The following is an 18,769-nucleotide window of genomic DNA, read 5'->3' as shown; positions in this document are numbered from 1 at the left end:
TACCTTCCGCCATACCCATAACAGCATAATCCAATGAAAGGGTATAACAACAACCCCTTTGTTTCGTTGTCCCTTTCTACTTATTGTTCTCAGTGGGTATGGTCCGGATACAATGAAATGAATCGGATTTGCATGTCTTCATCGAATACATATAGCAACCAGGGAATAGCTCTATATACAGTAGATATCATTGATTAGACCCATCCATTTTAAAGTATGTAATCGATGTAGCCGTGGATTTATACCTTTTTTAAAGGTATTTGCCATTAAAACTGAATAAAACCTTCAGTAGGGACGATGCTGTTTCTAAAATTATCAATAAATTGATTGGCCGCTATGTCCTTTAGAAAATTTCCTCGCTTATACAATTAACATCTCGTCTTTAAGCATTAAAGGAGGGGTATCACTTTGGGGCGTTTTACGGCCAATCAGTATCTATCAAATCTTTGAAAAATCCTAATTTTCAGCAAAAATATTATAGTTGTTAATGCTAAAATAGAATAAATGCTGAACTAGGTCACTTTGACCTACTTTTTGAATTTTTAATCATTTTTCTGCACTGAACATCCCACACCCAATATTTACAGGCCAAATCTGCAAAAACATGTTATATCTATTCTAATATTTAATTAGCTAGGACCTAAACAATGAAAATGTTAATTTTCACCCCTTGATCTCTGAAATTATGTGCGCAGAAAATATAGGATATTCTGAATAGCATACAACATGCAGTTGACCCTGTAATTTTTCTTCATGCAAAATATTTTGCTTATCACTAAGTTGCCGTAAAACGGCCCAAAGTGATACTCCTCCAAAATCAAACAACAAACTGATATTTTATATATAAAATGTTTAAAGTGATACTCCTCCAAAATCAAACAACAAACTGATATTTTATATATAAAATGTTTACTTATCAGGCTATGGCGGTGATGATGTACATGTAGGTTCTGTCTACCTGATGACAGTATAAGTGTAAAATTTAATTTTGAGATACACATATTTAGAACTTTGTTTGTTTGTTTGTTTGATTATTTTAACGTCCTATTAACAGCCAGGGTCATGTAAGGACGGCCTCCCATGTATGCAGTGTGTAGCGTGTGTGAAGTGCGAGGTGCGAGTCAGTTAGGAAGAAGAGAAAAGATAAGATCCTAAGTTTAGTCGCCTTTTACGATCATGCATTAGGGGCAGCAGGTACAATTCTAACGCCCTACCTGCAGGGCCAAGAACTTAGTGCGCGAAGGCTTTGTAACAGGAGATATCTAACCTAGATATCCACCATCCATTAAAGAGTGAAGATGTATTTTTTGTCGCACCTCTCGAAAAGAAAAAATATATTTGACGGTTCCATTAATAAGTTAATTATAGTGTTTCTTATTGTGTTATGACACAGTTACTATAGTTCAAAACACCACGTTTTCCTTGACCTATTTACAGAAAATGATATCGAACGTCTTTCTGATAGGTTTCAATACGTCGTTGTGTAACTGTCTTTCAGGTTAAAGTAACATAATATAAATTGTGACGAATATTGTACCCATTGACAAGGACTGCCAGAAAAAATACAATGTTTGTTCATTTGATTACACAACATTTATTTTGTCATACCAAACTCTCTCCCATTAATAACTTTAAATTGTGGTTGACGTCAATAAACTAGAAAGCGGATTTTCTCTATAAATATGTGATTATATGTTTCTGCATTACGTCCATGTGATATTATTTGTGCTTTGTTGATGTATGTGAGTTGAAACCTTATTTGCTGGTATATATCGCCTTTTAGCATGCTAAATTCATGATAGACTAATATGTACTTTGAAAAATCTCTAGCATAATATCGGTTTCAATTTACGATCTAATTTCCATTTCCAAATTGCAATATGTATTTAGCCGTAAAGGAAATGAAAATGGAAAAGGAAATGAAAATGGAAACATATGCACATATATAACTGTTTTGTATGCTTCAGGAAACGAACTCTGTAAATTCAAGATAAGGAATTAGATTATAATCGATCTCAATGCTTTCAAATTCTTCAACTTGAAGGTTTAACTAATAAAATGTTTTGAAAATCAATAGTTACATTATTACTTTTGAAGAATTTTTATACTAAATAGACTTTAATAGTTTTAATTGTCCTTATCGATACGCTTTGGTTGTCATTTTGTATAATTCGAGCGGGTAAATCGCTTTTACATTCTGGCAAGCATAATCTCTAAATAAATCAGCTTCTCGCTTACAAAGCACTACGTATGATCTAAAATGTCTATGAACAAATCCTAATTTTGCTTTATCTATTAGCATGTAAAGATTAATAATGTTTAGAATGCGCTGGTATTCGGTTAAAAATTTCATAAAACAACAAAATCTCTATAGTTCATTAAAGACAAAGATATGTTATTAATAATTGTCAGATGTTTAGTATTCTTGCTAAAATAATAACTGAAGATGAAAGTAATTCTAGAACAATTTGTTTTTCTTCGACGACCAAAATATTATATAATTACGTAATAAATATATTTTGTTGTCATTTCAGCTTGATCAGATAGTGTAGTGGTTAAGCAACACGCCTTTTACCTAGCCGGAAGGGGTTCGATTCCCGGCACGGACATGAAAAGTCACGTGCACGTCTCTGGATGCTCCGGTTTTCTCCAACTCTAAGACCTTCGCGCGCTTACATTTGAGTCATTGAATGTGATTTGTATAAGTTACATACAGTTCATTTACTTCCAGCTAGATCATGATACCTTAATTAACTAAACTAATGCTAAACGGCAATGTTTAATCATTATAAAATGCTAGTATCATAGAAGATGGTTACAGAGGATATAAAAGACAATGTTCACTTTCTTGTCTATCTTTGTAATATTAACAAATTTAAAAAAGATGAGAATCAAAGTTTGAAGCGATGTGAAAAGAAGACGTATTGAAGACATACCATTTAAAAAAAAACATCTTTTCACAAAGTATTTGTTTCGAGTCATATATGTACATATAAAGACAGACTGCATTGCATGCAATTTGGGTTTGTTAATACTTTACATTGAATAAAACCGAACGACAATATCCAACATTGACGTTGCTGTATAGGGGTCTAGACACGCCAATTCCCTGGATATCATGTCGGACAGTCGTTGATTATTGGACAGAGACAGTTTTGTGGCTTCAAATTTCCTTCCACATGCAGTCTACATTACGCTTTCTATTGATGTCCACTAAACCTACATCAAGATTCGTTGTATGTTCATTACCGTATCACATATCTTGATTGAACAATCCCAAGATTACACAAAGACTGTACTGTACTAGTAGGCATAACGTAATGGGATTTAATATCCAGTATCTAACTTGACGGTGAGGAAGAAATGAGCCAGCTCTATGTACATCAAATAGGTTGAAGAACCACAATACATGTATGTATCTCATTTGATACCGGGGAACTAGGCTAGCACATCACCAATTTATGTCATCGGAGATTCGGACGTGTTTAGATTCTGGGTCGTTTCGCCCAAAGCTTAGCTTAAGATCAAATGTACCAACAAAAAAATGTAAATTAAAAAAAAAATGGTATAAACATTTTGCCTAAGAAAGGGTACTCTCAAAACACACATGCAATAAAAAACATACCGTATTTTCCCTATTAAGAGCGCCTCCTCTAATAAGGGCGCCCCCACGTTTTTCGCTGAAAAAAAAATCAGCTAATTTCATACAATTTTTGTGCCAGATTGTGACGATTTGTCTTTGCAGACGCTAATAAAATACTGTTTCACATCAATCTGATGCTTAACAGATATCCGATCAGCTATAAATTTATTGCATTGGGCAACTTAGGACATCTTTGCCAAGTGTTTACACATAGAAACAGCGAGAATGCCATGTTCAAAACAAAACGTGTCACTTCATGCCCCACACACGTGTATGGATGAAGACTAACTAAAACATTTTAGCGATGTCTATACAGGTTTTATGAATACTTACTGTATATCTATGATAAAGGTTACTAAATAACATGAATGTTATCATTTCTAAGCATTTAATTGTGTGCTCTTGTCGGTATTTCCCATCTGCCACAAAAACGAAAGTAGCGATCGAAAGCACCGTCCGCCACCGTCCGCCATTTTGTGTACGCATGGTAAACAAACAGGCTAGCATGAAATGCCAAAATTCCGTGAAACAGACATATTTAACCAATGTTTAATACTTCTGGTGCATACATTTCTTCATAATTATGTAATTTCAATACTTACTTGACTTCAAAACGTAATTTGGCTATAGTAAGTTTCAGAAAAATACGAAACTAAAAGCAAGATGACTATAGTCTGTTTCAGAAAAAAACATCTAAAAATGGTCTCAAATAACGGCGCCCCCCTAAGCCATTTACCCGCGCCCGGCGCCCTCATTAGGGAAAATACGGTATCTTATCCAATACCTATGCCTCATCATGCTACAGTGTAACTTCCCGAAACCTGATCTTCTCAAAACCAATCATCTCTAGAAACCGAACATGGATGTCATTTACGGAATGAATTCCTCTTTATTAATAGTAAATAAAACTTCCCAAAACCGATCCCTGATCCCCATTCCGAATGGCGAATACCGGACCAATTTTGAGATCAGAATAGCCAAATGTAACTAAAATGCACTCCTGAAAACCGGCCTTACCTGAGCGACACTGATAGCTTGCATTGAGGTTTATTCAACCGACCGTGAAATACACATGATACACATGCACCTGTATCCATAGGTGTCGCATGCCATGTCCTAGGGCATGTATACAGTGTGAAGATGTACACGGTAATTACAGCAGAGAAGGTGATGTAATTATTTAATTATGTCTATTGTTTAGATATTTAACGAAGGTCTACCATGTGCAAGGGTTTTGTTTACTGTAGGAAAACAAGCAGAGCTACTGTAGTAATATAGAGAAAGTTTCATATTCAATTTTGAGAGTTTCAAATGTAAATTCTGTGTATGAAGAAGCCAAAGCCATGTATTGTTTTAGGAAATGACCATGTCATATAATGACCGGCATCGACTGATCATCGTGTAATTAGATCATATTTAATTTGATCCTTGACATAGCAATCGACCGTATGTAGGTTAGTGCAGACGAGAACATCCCGAAGAACATTCACACAACTAACGTTTATAAGCGATAACAAAGTCAAGATTGTTGTAACCCATTCCTTTTAAACGTATATGTATGATTCTCTCTTTTGTGATAATATTTACATCAACAATTAATATCGGTCGGTTATAACGAACACTAGGCATACAGTCTGGCAGTATAGTGTAGAAAACAACTTCCGATCGATTAAATATGGAACGATATGATTGATATTTGGTTCACTTCTCCAAACCCAACCCTCTCTAAACCGGCTGAAATTTTATACACCGACCATGATCGGTTTAGGGAAGTTCCACTGTATTTTGAAAGTTATTATTTTTCTTATTAAATTGGAAATCTGAAATTTAAAAAATAAATTCTGTAAAAATGGTAGGATTCCTGAAATATTATACTATAAGCAAGTAAATAATAACTCTCAACTAAAGAGCACATACAATGCATTAGCAAACAGTTTTGTGCAAAAAGCAATGATTTAATATGTCTAAAACAAATGGTCATTCCAAAACAAAAAAGGGAATAACTCTTAGTTGTTAAATATTGTAACAAGGTAAGATCAGTGTTCTGCACGCTCTACCGACTGGGCTTAAGGGAAATTCCTTAAGGGAAATTCCTCTAGTGCGAATAAGCTATTTACAATTAAAGGGACAATTCAATGAGGCTAATTCTGTTACATAACCACGAAGTAAAATATGACATAAATGTTTTGTTCTACACTCATTATGAAACTATTACTGTTAAGTAGTATTCCACAATATCGATAGCAATAACAGCAATAATGTAATGTTGAAATGGTTAAATATAGCGTGCAATAATCAGCCCTGAACCCAGAAAACTGCTTTTAGTATTGGGTATCGGTTGTTAATTCATAATCAATTACTGCTTAAGGACAATCTACTAATTAACAATTTTATAATCGGATACCATTTACAGAAAATTCACATATATTTATATATTTAACATTTTACTTTCTCTGAAGAATTTTAGAAAGATATTCTATGAACCAACACTACAAAGAAGTTTTTTTAATTCAAATTATCTTTTATTTAACATTTCATTTTGAAATCTGGTTTTGCACCAGTATACATGTAATAAAGGTTCAGAACAGTAAAATATCAGCACAAATTATCTCCCATTTTAATAATCGATTATTGACTTTCATAATTGATAGTCTTTAGGAAAATCATAATCGATCGATCATCGATTAAAATCGAGAATGAGTACTACACCATGTTATATTAGATTCTATTACTATAGCTATAGTACAAAGTGTAAAAGGGGCAGATTGATGGGGCTTATATAAAGATTGAGCTGTGGTTCAATTCAATTAAAGGGACAACTCAGTGAGGCTATACAAATTCTGTTACATAACCACGAAGCAAATTATGACATGAATGCATTGTTTTACATTCCTTGTGAAGCATATATAACAAGAGATTTTGACAAATTTCACGACATTGTTAAGTATTTTGATTGATACCATTGAAATTCAGGTAGCAGGTACAACATGTACACTGTACCCATAACCGAGCCAAACTGACACACATTAAAGAAATGGAATACATATCAACTGAAGCGTTAGTTGATGAAATTATTTTTAGATAGGAAAATGCATCTAATAAGGTTAACACACAATTGTAAGAGTGATTTGAGTAGTTGTAGGGCCAGGCATACAATACTTCTGACCACTATGTGTAATGGCGGACAGTCGAGTAAGTGAGTTTGAACATTTCACATATATACATTTAATTTCACTACAGTGGGCTTTTCTGGCATATCCAATAAATCTGATTTCTATAAGAACTTTTTTTTTTCGAAATATGTGCAAATTTTAATGTACTTTTAGAATGAATTGTCCTTTTAAAGGTAGAATATATAAATGCCATTGGATACAGATATATTCAATGTAGTGTGTTAATATCAAAATTTGCTTCTTTCCTTTTTTAGGCGTCTGACATATGCAGAGGTTGTTTGGGCTATGCCTACTAAACCAGAGTCAACGGCCATGACCATGAAAAAGGTAACTTTGTTGTCTTATATCATTACCATCTTACTATCTTGTTTTTTGTTGACTTACTAAAGTATTCACATGGAATTAGTTTCTTCTGTGTATACATGTAAAGTCTTTAATCATGATATAGGTTGAAATTTTAACAACAATACTGATTTTGGTTACCCGGTATTTAGTTTAACAACCTGTAAACTACCATGGTCATTTAAAGATATGCCAGGTTTGTTGGTGGAGGAAAGTTGCAGTACCCAGAGAAAAACTACTGACCAGCAGTCGGTACCTGCCTCACATGGGGTTAGAACTCTTAACCCAGAAGTGCAGGGCTTTTGGCAATCTGAACATCGAATTAACCACTCAGTCACCACAGCCCCTGATCATGGTTAACAATACAATTAAGACAAGCTCAACACACATATTCTAAAAGTAAAATGCAAGTCCTTTTATTGGCAATTCAATTATTACTACCAATTAGTCCCATGCCGGTGAAACTGGGTTAATTACAGCTGTGTTAGTGTCCATCTATATCTTTCTGTCTGTCTGTCTGTCTGTCTGTCTGTGTCTGTCTGTCTGTCTGTCTGTCTGTCTGTCTGTCTGTCTGTCTGTCTGTCTGTCTGTCTGTCTGTCTGTCTGTCTGTCTGTCTGTCTGTCTGTCTGTCAAGATTATGGCTTTCAGACAAGAACTTTATTTTTTTATTTTTGAATTTATCTTATTTTAAAGGAACTAATGAAGGTGTCATCTCCAAGACGATCAAGAAAGATGCCAAAAATACAAACAAAGGTGAATATTGTTTTGATATATAATTGATGGGTTGCCAACCAGCTGTCAGTTAGACTGTCCGGGTACGTACAATTGACTTTGCATTTTGTATTATGTATGCTACAACATTGGATGGGTATACGTGTGAGCATGAGGTATGGCTATATACTGCCTGCTGAGGATAACTTTATAAAGGACTATTTATATAGATATCTCTTCAGGTCATGACAGTCTGTACCATATGGCAATTTTCATTTTAGATTGTGTTTATATTTAAGGAACTAATGAAGCTTAAGGTGTCCCCTAGTGCTCCAAGGCAATCAAGATTTGGAACAACGCACAAAATACCAACTAAGGTAAATATTGTTTTTCTCCAAATACTACAAAGCAATGCAATTCTGTCTTCATTCCACCTTAATACTAGCTAATTTACCAACACACACATAGCATTTAAAAAAATTAAAAACTATCAGAGAACATGTTGAGGCTAGAGTAAACAATTTATTAATACTTAAGTATCATTCAGGGTTTGGGTTAAAAAAAAATGACTCTAGTTGGGCTCCAACTATTCCCATAGCCTGAGTGCCCTGCAGGAAGGGCGTAAGAATTGTACCTGCTGCCCCTATTGCATGATAGTAAAAAGCAACTAAATTAGGAAATGCGTTCCGCAGCAATGGGTAAAAAGCCTATCATAAGTAAGAGGTTAGACACAATTTAGTGTTGTTAAGTATCTTGTCATGCTATACTTCCAGTATTGTTGGAGTAGGCTATGACATAATCAGAAACAGGTATAATTACAAATCTTTATTATTTCAATCTCATGTATATCAAAATTGTGTTTATATTTGAAGAAACGTTTTAACATGCCGATGGTAGCCTACCAGGAAAAAACCAGGAGAAAGTCACTGATGATACAACCTAAGGTATGCTAATATTGATTTTTCAACATTTAATATTTTTTTATTTTATTTTGGTTCTTTTTATGTAGTAAAATCCTGTTTTCATAATACATTGTAATTATCATACCACTCATTGGTTAATGCTATGTAACTTTATTGATAGCAATCATTTAATTCCTCCATGAGTATAATTCAAATATTAAATATTTGTTTTCAACAGTTTAGATAAATCATGCACGATCCATATGCTAATACATAGTCTGCTCTTTTTACGACAGCAGATCCCTGGATATCATGTCGGACAGTCGTTGATTATTGGACAGAGACAGTTTTGTGGCTTCAAATTTCCTTCCACATGCAGTCTACATTACGCTTTCTATTGATGTCCACTAAACCTACATCAAGATTCGTTGTATGTTCATTACCGTATCACATATCTTGATTGAACAATCCCAAGATTACACAAAGACTGATTGGATTTGGTGGGATGCGATTTAGGAGTGTAGGACAAATCTTCCGAAGACATAATAAACAATGACTAAAGGGTATTCGATAATACAATCGATTCCAATAGAAATAGAAAAAATAATATTTGACTTATAACATTAAATATCACTTTGAAGAGAATCTTACAATGTACATCAGTTTCCATAGGTCCTCAACTTATTTCTTTAATCTTTAATTCAGTGATTTATTACCAACGTATTGTGATAACTTTATGAAAAAAATTATCATTAGCAGAAAAATACATATTTATTACCAGAAATACATAATTACTACAACCACATCAGAAGAATAAATAGGTTTAACAATCTTAAATCCATGAAGTTTGTCGATCTCATGTTTGTCATATTCAAAAGGACTGAGGTACTTTCTGTGAGCTCATTATAATAGAAAACAGATATATTATCATTGTTTACAAGTAAACCTGACACAGACCCATCCTTCTTTTTCACCTATCCATCAAAGTAAAGTGTTTGATTTATGATGCGATGCCACAGAGAAACAATAGTTAGCCCCATTCATTCTCCAAACGAAAGCCATCCAACGCCTCCCAGTGACCCCAGTGGAATTATCTCCCGCATTCTCATACACAGTAAACAACGTGCATGATCCCCGAGAAAACATGTTGGTAAGATTTATGGTATTGGCGTGCACTGGGTATAATGTTCTTTCCTGTATGATTACGACTATAGCATGCATCAGAATGGTCTCGTTGTCTCTGACATTTCATAATACACATACTAAAGAATCACACCTTGTCATTTTCGGGCATATCAGTATAGTGATGAAATCTGTAGCGTGCATATTATGGTACTGGAATCCAAAGGTCTAAAGGAATCTACTTTTACCAGTGACGAATATGGGTATTAGAATACTAGAACTATGAGTACTTTACTTTAATCATTATTGTGCATATCAAAATGCTCTAGACTTTAAAGAGTTTTTAAGTTAGAAAATAGAGACAGTAACATTTTTAAATATTCTATGTCTAAAAATGAACGACTGTATATATAATTTCTTTTGCTAAGGATTTGGAATTACTAGCACAGTTTTAGATGTACAAAAAACTTTGAAAATAGTGGCCGGCTGGTTTGCCCCAGTCAGATAAAATATGTTTTGGACGAATGAAAATTGTTACAAGTTTTAAATATTTTGTTTGGTTTAATTTAATCTGATACGTTTTGTGATATGAGTCTAGTATTGTTCAGTGTTCCATTATCATTTGCCAATAATTACTTTAACCATATATGGCCAATGACACGAAAACTATTTGGGAACACCTGGTTCTATACTTGTGCTTATCCAGTCATTTTTCAAATGTCTTGCCTCTCGATTAGATTAGTTTCTATTCGCGACATTATTTTTTATTAATTCTGTAATTATGTTAAGATTCTTCAAACTGGTTTAAAACAAACATGCACACAATATATGTAGTATAACTCTTTTGTACTGTATGTGATAACAAGTAAAGGTAACCAATAAAACGCCGGCTTTGAATAAACATTTGGATAAACACATGGACAGGAAAAAATGCCAAATTACATTAGGTTTTTTCCCTATTTACAAAAATGCTTATTTTGATAATAGATTGCTTAATTTACTCCTTGGTTGATCAGAACTAAGTGAGCAATCTATGGCTTAACCTCTTTAATCCCTGGTTCATCCGAGGTCATACAGAGAGCAACCGGAACTACCCAATAATTACAGACCACCGTAGGAGTCTTTAATTTGGAGTCATGCATTGGTCGTCAACGTTATCGCTCTGTCAAAGAGTAACCTTATCTATAACGCGACGGGTCAAAACAGAAGATGACAATTACGATATTTGTGTTAGTCCTACAAATAAGAAGAATAATTTAAATAAAATGACAAAAAACAGCTAAACATATCTAATATCTGAACCAATCTACTGTCACAAGGTTGATATGTAAACTTGATCATACAAGTTCTATTCCATAAACAGGGGCTTTATATGCATTGTAGGTTAGCATAACAGAAAGGCTGACATGAACACTCTATGTTAAGATGACAGGTGGAGTAGAATAAAAAAAGACACTTTTGTGTTTTTGTCAAGTTTCAATCATAGATACAAAGGGTAAAATGAGAATAGTAATTTTATGTGAAAGATCGGTCGTGAATGAATGCATTATGCATCTATCAAGATCGCTTATATAAGTGTCATGTTTCAGCCTAAATTCTTAGAATTATTTAAATTTCCGAACAAAATATAACGTTGATTTAAGAACGAGAGATCACCCAAAATCTTTATAAAATAGCCAAGAAATTGTAATGGATCTCATTGAATTTTGAACAAAACATAGTTTATAATTAAGTAAAATGATACCACATAACAGCCTCTACAACAGAGAGGTCGCCATCATGCACCAACTAAAAGATCGTACCAACACAATGATATATTGTAATTATTTGTATTACATGTTGTTTATTACTACAGTAATACGAATATTATGCTTGGTTTGTAGATGTCATAGTTTTTGACATACATGAGCAACATCAAAATATTTATGGTATATGAAGGCATGCAATCAAAATATTTGTTGCATGACTAATTTGTTTGTTTGTTTGTTTGATTAATTAACGTCCTATTAACAGCTATGGTCATGTAAGGACGGCCTCCCATGCATGCGGTGTGTTGCGTGTATGTTGTGCGAGGTGCGTGTTTTGGGAGACTGCGGTATATTTATGTTGTGTCTTCTTGTATAGTGGAACTGTTGCCCTTTTTATAGTGCTATATCACTGAAGCATGCCGCCGAAGACACCAAGCAACACACTCCACCCGGTCACATTATACTGACAACGGGCGAACCAGTCGTCCCACTTCCTGTGTGCTGAGCGCTAAGCAGGAGCAGAAACTACCACTTTTATAGACTTTGGTGTGTCTCGGCCAGGGGACAGAACCCAGAGCCTTCCTCACAGGGGCGAACGCTGAACTCAAGGGCAAAAATGAGGCAGTGCCAAGGGAGGCATTCCGAAACATAAAGTCAGTTAGGAAGAAGAGAAACTATAAGATCCTAAATTTAGTCGCCTTTCACGATCATGCAATAAGGGCAGCAGGTACAATTCTAACGCCCTACCTGCAAGACGTCAGCACTGTAGAGACATTGGTACGTCAAAATGTATCTTAGACTGGCACTGTGAAATGTTCAGTACTGTGTAAGACATTGGTACGTCAAAAAGAATCTTAGACTGGCACTGTGAAATGTTACGTACTGTGTAAGACACTGTTTTGGTCATCTAATGCTCCAGTTCTCAACATATCAAATTATTTCTGTGTGGGTTTTAGCATAGCTACAGAAGGTATTCAACAACACCAGAAAAATTTTGTACAATTCATCAATAAGACATTAGAAAGTAAGGAAAAAAATGGGTCTTCAAGACTAGTGTTCTTATGTTCAAATGTCAAAGATTTGCCGCATTTTGCAGAAATGTGTCGTTTATCAAAACCGTTGCTAGGATTACCTTTGTTTTAATTAAATTTGTGATTGCAGGCGTTTGGCTTATGGAATTGTGGATTCGGTATCTAACAAATTATTAAACATTGAAAGTGTAACATAACTTACGGGACACGCTGTATGTATATTTCTAATATAACAATGATACGTGCTACGTGTATAATGCAAATGGAAATTCTTCAAACAGTTATATGATGTTGAAATCAACAATGTTAATACCACGTAGGGCTTTGTGAAGGTTTTTGGGTAAACCCCACTAGAAGTGTTTGGATAAGTGTCATTTGATAGTGATCTGTAGCTGTTTATATTGTATGGATGCAACTACATGTACTTCGCATTGAGAATCTTTATGTCATGTTGTCACATTGTGGAGCTTAAATAATAAATTTAAATGTCGCCTCTTTTCGGTGGATATTCCACTTCACATTAAATTGTTCTTGATATGAGGAGAATGAAATGTATCTGCTGTACGTATTGTCTTTATCTGTTGTACGTATTGTCCTGAATCTACAGATCCCTGTAGATATAAAGGGTTGATAACAATTGAGACATTTGTTTTTAATAATGTAGAAGTAAATAACGTATAATTATGTTATGATTTATATTGATGTTAAGTATTTCTTTAAGGTCTGTAGGAGATGTAGTACAGAGTGTTTCCGACGATGACTACAAAATATAAAGTGATGATATCTCTGGGAGGGCAGATACACGTCCAACTTTACAAGCATAAACATAAATATCTATCAAGTAACTGCCACCACCAGAGGAGGATTCTGTAAACCTCTTATGTTATCAGACTGAAACAATAAAGTAGAGTTATCCCTAAATTGATAACAGTAAATGGCTACAGATTTCTTATCAGAACTTTGAAAAGTCCCAAACCACCGAGATAATCATTCGAACGTGAAAGATAACCTATCTATTTTAGCCTACAGCTGTGGTATCCATGTAACATACCGCGGAGTCAATTACAGAAGGCGAATAGTATATGTTGTTTATTCATCTAATATACCCGAGCACTGCCTTACCGCAGCTCTAAACTTCAAACTCATCACCGACCGTTAATAATGAATGAACGTGTGGGTACTTATGGCTACTATCACAAGGCGCCTTGTCTCAACAGGTTCGTGTTAGCTAAGTTATTAACATAGCCGTGTCGAGCGAAAACATCAGTTATTTGATCATAAATCAGTCAATTACTGATTCCGCGGATCATTTTTGTCCTTATCCAGGAAAATATCTAGAGGGTAATACCAAATCCGGACAAGATATATTCGATCTACTTATTGGCTGTGTGACTTTCTGTAATGAAGGTTTCTAAAGATAGTTTTTAATAATGGTATCCGGCTGTAATGTGATATTGATTAACTTTAATTAGATCCCATTGATTCATTTAAACATTACCTGGCACTCAAGCTTGTATCTTTTTAACATGTAAACATACCAGCTTTCAATTAAATTTGGAAAGATGATCAGTATCCAATTTGTAACAATACTGCTGGTGATTTTTTTTCTTGAAATTCATAGTCAAATTAAAATAATTAAGATGATAATAAAACGGTCAAAGGTTAATGGATTTTGAATTTTTCTTACCTTGAGCAAAGCTGTTGAATTTACAGAAGAAGTTTCCAAGGATCCATCCCTCGGACAGGTCATCGACGAGATATACCCAGCAACACCAGACGATGACCATCAAATCGGACACGGCAAGGTTAACAATAAAATAGTTTGTAGTTGTCCTCATTCGTTTGTTTTTGACCACCACAAGTATGACGAGAAGATTTCCCACGAGGGCGGTCAGTATAATTATGGCGTACACAGATATTTTGGTCACTATTACTATAAAGGATTGAGGCTGAAGTTCCAGAGGATAGTCATAGACACTAGAATCAAAATAGTCCTTATATTCCAGGTCCTCTAAGGATCCAGTAGTCATGTTGTGCTCAGAGGAATTCGTTATATCATCCATGATCAACTTTTGATCAACTTTACCTACATGTCCATTCAGCCAGCGACACCTCTGTAATTGCGGTTGAAAACTGAGCACAGCTGTTCTCACGGGGAACAATCGATCCTCTCCCGCCTTATCTACTCTATAACCCACAACAAGTGTTCTTTGTGGGGGTCTCGCTTCATCTATTTTGGCATTACGATCACCCCAATTTTACCAATATGGACTCCGTCACGAGCACTCAGCTTAGAAGCGTAAACAGCACTGTTAACGCTATTGGAAGCCAGTTGACACTACTTATGAGTTGGCCTGTTTTTGCACTAGCCATATACGCGTCCATGAAGCTGAATAGTGGCTAACACCACGTGCAGGTCTCCGTGCAGAGTGCTTCTGTAAGGTGCGTCGCGCTCAATTGATTTCAATCGCTCAATCTACGATGCATGTCATTATTTACGTCAGACATAGATTTATACACTCAGGAACATATGAATACCCGCCACTTGTTAATTTCGCAGAACATATCTCTGGTAATGATAGCATCTTCACATCAAAAACACTTAAGAGAACGTGCTTATGCCTAGGCGGCCCCACAGAGGAACACTATGTGTTTATAAAAAAGGGAAAGAGCGATATACACGTTTCATCTAAACAATATAACATCTTATTGTTTCTTCGGTTAAGCAAGTATAGATATAAACTAATTTACCGAGGTTAGTGTTCCGCGTGTAAGTATGTTGATAATGATAAACTAACCATGGTCTACCTTCGCCCTACCGGTAGCAATTTTCCACGTTTATTAAGTAGCTGATATTACCCTTACAGAGCGTACATAAGTAACTTTATCATACACAATTGTCGAATGACTGTAAACAATTAACGCTAATTTAGAGCAAAAACATATAGCATTCATGTAGCAAACATATTGCGACGTCGGTTTAATATAAATAGGCGCAAGATAATAACGTAGTTATACGAGATTCACTACTCACGAACTGGCACTTAGGTTTGTTAGGGATTGTATATTAGTAGGAGGTTAGGGAAGGTACACCAAGTGGTCCTTACATCAGGAGTGATAGACAAGGTAAAACATGTTACAATAAACTCATGGGTGTCAATTATAGTCGCACCTTGTCTTGGTTGTTTTTTTATTACCTACCGGAACACTTGAAAGAAGATACGTAAAATTACACTAGGGAAAGTTCTACTGAACCTCCTTTTCAGTACAGTTAATGTGCCGCATATTACTGTAAAACAAAAAAAAACAATTAATAGTAGATATATCTACATCATTTGTAATAAATCTTCCTGCATGATTTACAGGGAAAAGACATAAGCTCTTTGACAAGAATAATTATAGTATATCATTAATATGATATTGCTGTTTTATTCAGAATTTATTTTGATAACCTAACTTAATAAACTTTGTTTAACAACATTCTTAAGACGTCTTGTCAACACATTCACTCTTGTTGTTTAATATGGATGTAATCAAGGAGGTTGTCTAGGCCTTCAGGGTGCTCCTGGTCGCAAAAGGCGGCTGAATGTGGGATATTTTATTTTAATTTCCCTGACCTCTTCCTTGACACTGGCATACTTTAAGCGATTTGAGCGCTCACCTCTGCGGGAAGACTCTCGGTTCTCTGGATTAAGCTACATAAAGTCTATAAAATGTTAGTTAAAATGGTAGTTTGTTCTCTTTTGTTTGATTGGTTAAATTAACGCCCTAATAACCGCCGAGGTCGTTTAAAGATGGCCTCCCAGGTGTGCTGTGTGTTTGATCGTTTGATTGATTAATAAACGTCCTATTAGCAGCCAGTGTCATATAAGGACGGTCTTCTTTGTATGCGTGTGTAGCGTGTATGTAGTGTGCGGGGTGTGTTTTGGGAGACTGATATATTTGTTTTGTGTCTTGTATATTGGAGCTCTTGAACTTTTTGTAGTGCTATATCACGGAAGCATGCTGCCGAAGACACCGGGCAACACACCTCACCCGGTAATATTAAATTGATAACGGGCGACCAGTCTTCCCACTCTCTGTATGCTGAGCGCTAAACAGGAGCAGAAACTACCACTTTTAAAGACTTCTGAGTGTCTCGGCCAGGCAACAGAACCCGGAATCTACCTCACAGGGCCGAGTGCTCAACTGAGGGCCAAAGATGAGGCGGTGTCAAAGAAGACAATAGAGAGGGAAAAAATTGTTAGAAAGAAGAAAAAAGATAATTTCTAAAATTAGTCGCCTTTTATGATCATGCAATAGTGGCAACAGCTACAATTGTTCCTTGTGTGAGGTGCATGTTTTGCGATATAATCTATATTCATCTTGTGTCTTGTAATAGAGGAAGCATACCGCCGAAAACACCAAACAAGCATACCACGTCCAGTCACATCATAGTGTCAGCGGGCAAACCAGTCGTTCCACTCCATTATTGAGAACTAAGCTAACAGGAGCATTTTTAGGAGTATGATGTACCTCAGCCATGGGACAGAACTCAACTTCAGGTCTAACATGAGGCGATGTCACAGGAGACGTAGGGAAGAAGAAAGGCAGTTAGGAAGAAGCGAAAGGATACGATTCTTAATTTAGTGGCCATTTACCTCATGCAACAGAGGCAACAGGTACAATGTTATCTCACTAACTGCAGGGCCTGATTTTGCTCCTGCTTTACGTCTAGCATAGCGGGATTTATGATTTGCCAGTAAAACCCGATGGGGTGTGCTGTTGGGTCTCTTTGATGGTATGTTTGAGGTATCACTATAAAATGGTCATACGTCCCACTATTACAAAGAGGGAGGGCTGAAGTTGGTTGCGAGTTCCTAGTTCCTAGTTCCGTTTAATAAACGGAACTAGGAACCAGACCCGAGTTCCGTTTAACTTAAACGGAACTAGGAACCAGACCCGAGTTCCGTTTAACTTAAACGGAACTAGGAACCAGACCCGAGTTCCGTTTAAGCTTATACGGAGCTAGGAACCAGACCCGAGTTCCGTTTAAGCTTATACGGAGCTAGGAACCAGACCCGAGTTCCGTTTAAGCTTATACGGAACTAGGAACCAGACCCGAGTTCCGTTTAACATACATACTGGCCAACGAGCGGAGTTCCGTTTATTAGGATTCCTATCTCTAACTGTATGTTCAATTACCTATTATATACAGGAATCGAACTTAGAGCTTCCATGAATAATACAGCATAGAATTAATCTCCTTAACACAAGTTTCCTTAAACGGATCTGACACCTAGACTCCAGTTCCGTTTAACTTAAACGGAACTAGGAACCAGACCCGAGTTCCATTTAAGCTTATACGGAACTAGGAACCAGACCCGAGTTCCGTTTAACAAACATACTGGCCAACGAGCGGAGTTCCGTTTATTAGGATTCCTATCTCTAACTGCATATTCAATTACCTATTATATACAGGAATCGAACTTAGAGCTTCCGTGAATAATACAGTACAGAATTAATCTCCTTATCACAAGTTTCCTTAAACGGATCTGACACCAAGACTCCAGTTCCGTTTAACTTAAACGGAACTAGGAACCAGACCCGAGTTCCGTTTAAGCTTATACGGAACTAGGAACCAGACCCGAGTTCCGTTTAACTTAAACGGAACTAGGAATCAGACCCGAGTTCCGTTTAACTTAAACGGAACTAGGAACCAGACCAGAGTTCCGTTTAACTTAAACGGAACTAGGAACCAGACCCGAGTTCCGTTTAAGCTTATACAGAGCTAGGAACCAGACCCGAGTTCCGTTTAAGCTTATACGGAACTAGGAACCAGACCCGAGTTCCGTTTAACATACATACTGGCCAACGAGCGGAGTTCCGTTTATTAGGATTCCTATCTCTAACTGCATGTTCAATTACCTATTATATACAGGAATCGAACTTAGAGCTTCCATGAATAATACAGCATAGAATTAATCTCCTTAACACAAGTTTCCTTAAACGGATCTGACACCTAGACTCCAGTTCCGTTTAACTTAAACGGAACTAGGAACCAGACCCGAGTTCCGTTTAAGCTTATACGGAACTAGGAACTAGACCCGAGTTCCG

The 18,769-nt window shown here is 36.0% G+C and overlaps 1 protein-coding gene across 1 annotated transcript in view; it reads right to left on the bottom strand.

Moving 5' to 3' along the window:
- The window catches only part of LOC138323242 (QRFP-like peptide receptor), a 42,449-nt gene extending 27,093 nt beyond the window's left edge, over nt 1-15,356 (bottom strand). The window contains exon 1 of the mRNA XM_069267674.1: nt 14,361-15,356. Coding sequence (XP_069123775.1) covers nt 14,361-14,736 — 376 coding nt within the window. The 5' untranslated portion in view covers nt 14,737-15,356. The remainder of the gene's footprint in view (nt 1-14,360) is intronic.
- Nucleotides 15,357-18,769: the final 3,413 nt, after the last annotated feature.

Source organism: Argopecten irradians, chromosome 5 (genome assembly GCF_041381155.1).
Source record: "Argopecten irradians isolate NY chromosome 5, Ai_NY, whole genome shotgun sequence".
NCBI classification, from domain to species: Eukaryota; Metazoa; Mollusca; class Bivalvia; order Pectinida; family Pectinidae; genus Argopecten; species Argopecten irradians.
This window is presented reverse-complemented; position numbering and strand designations above follow the sequence as displayed.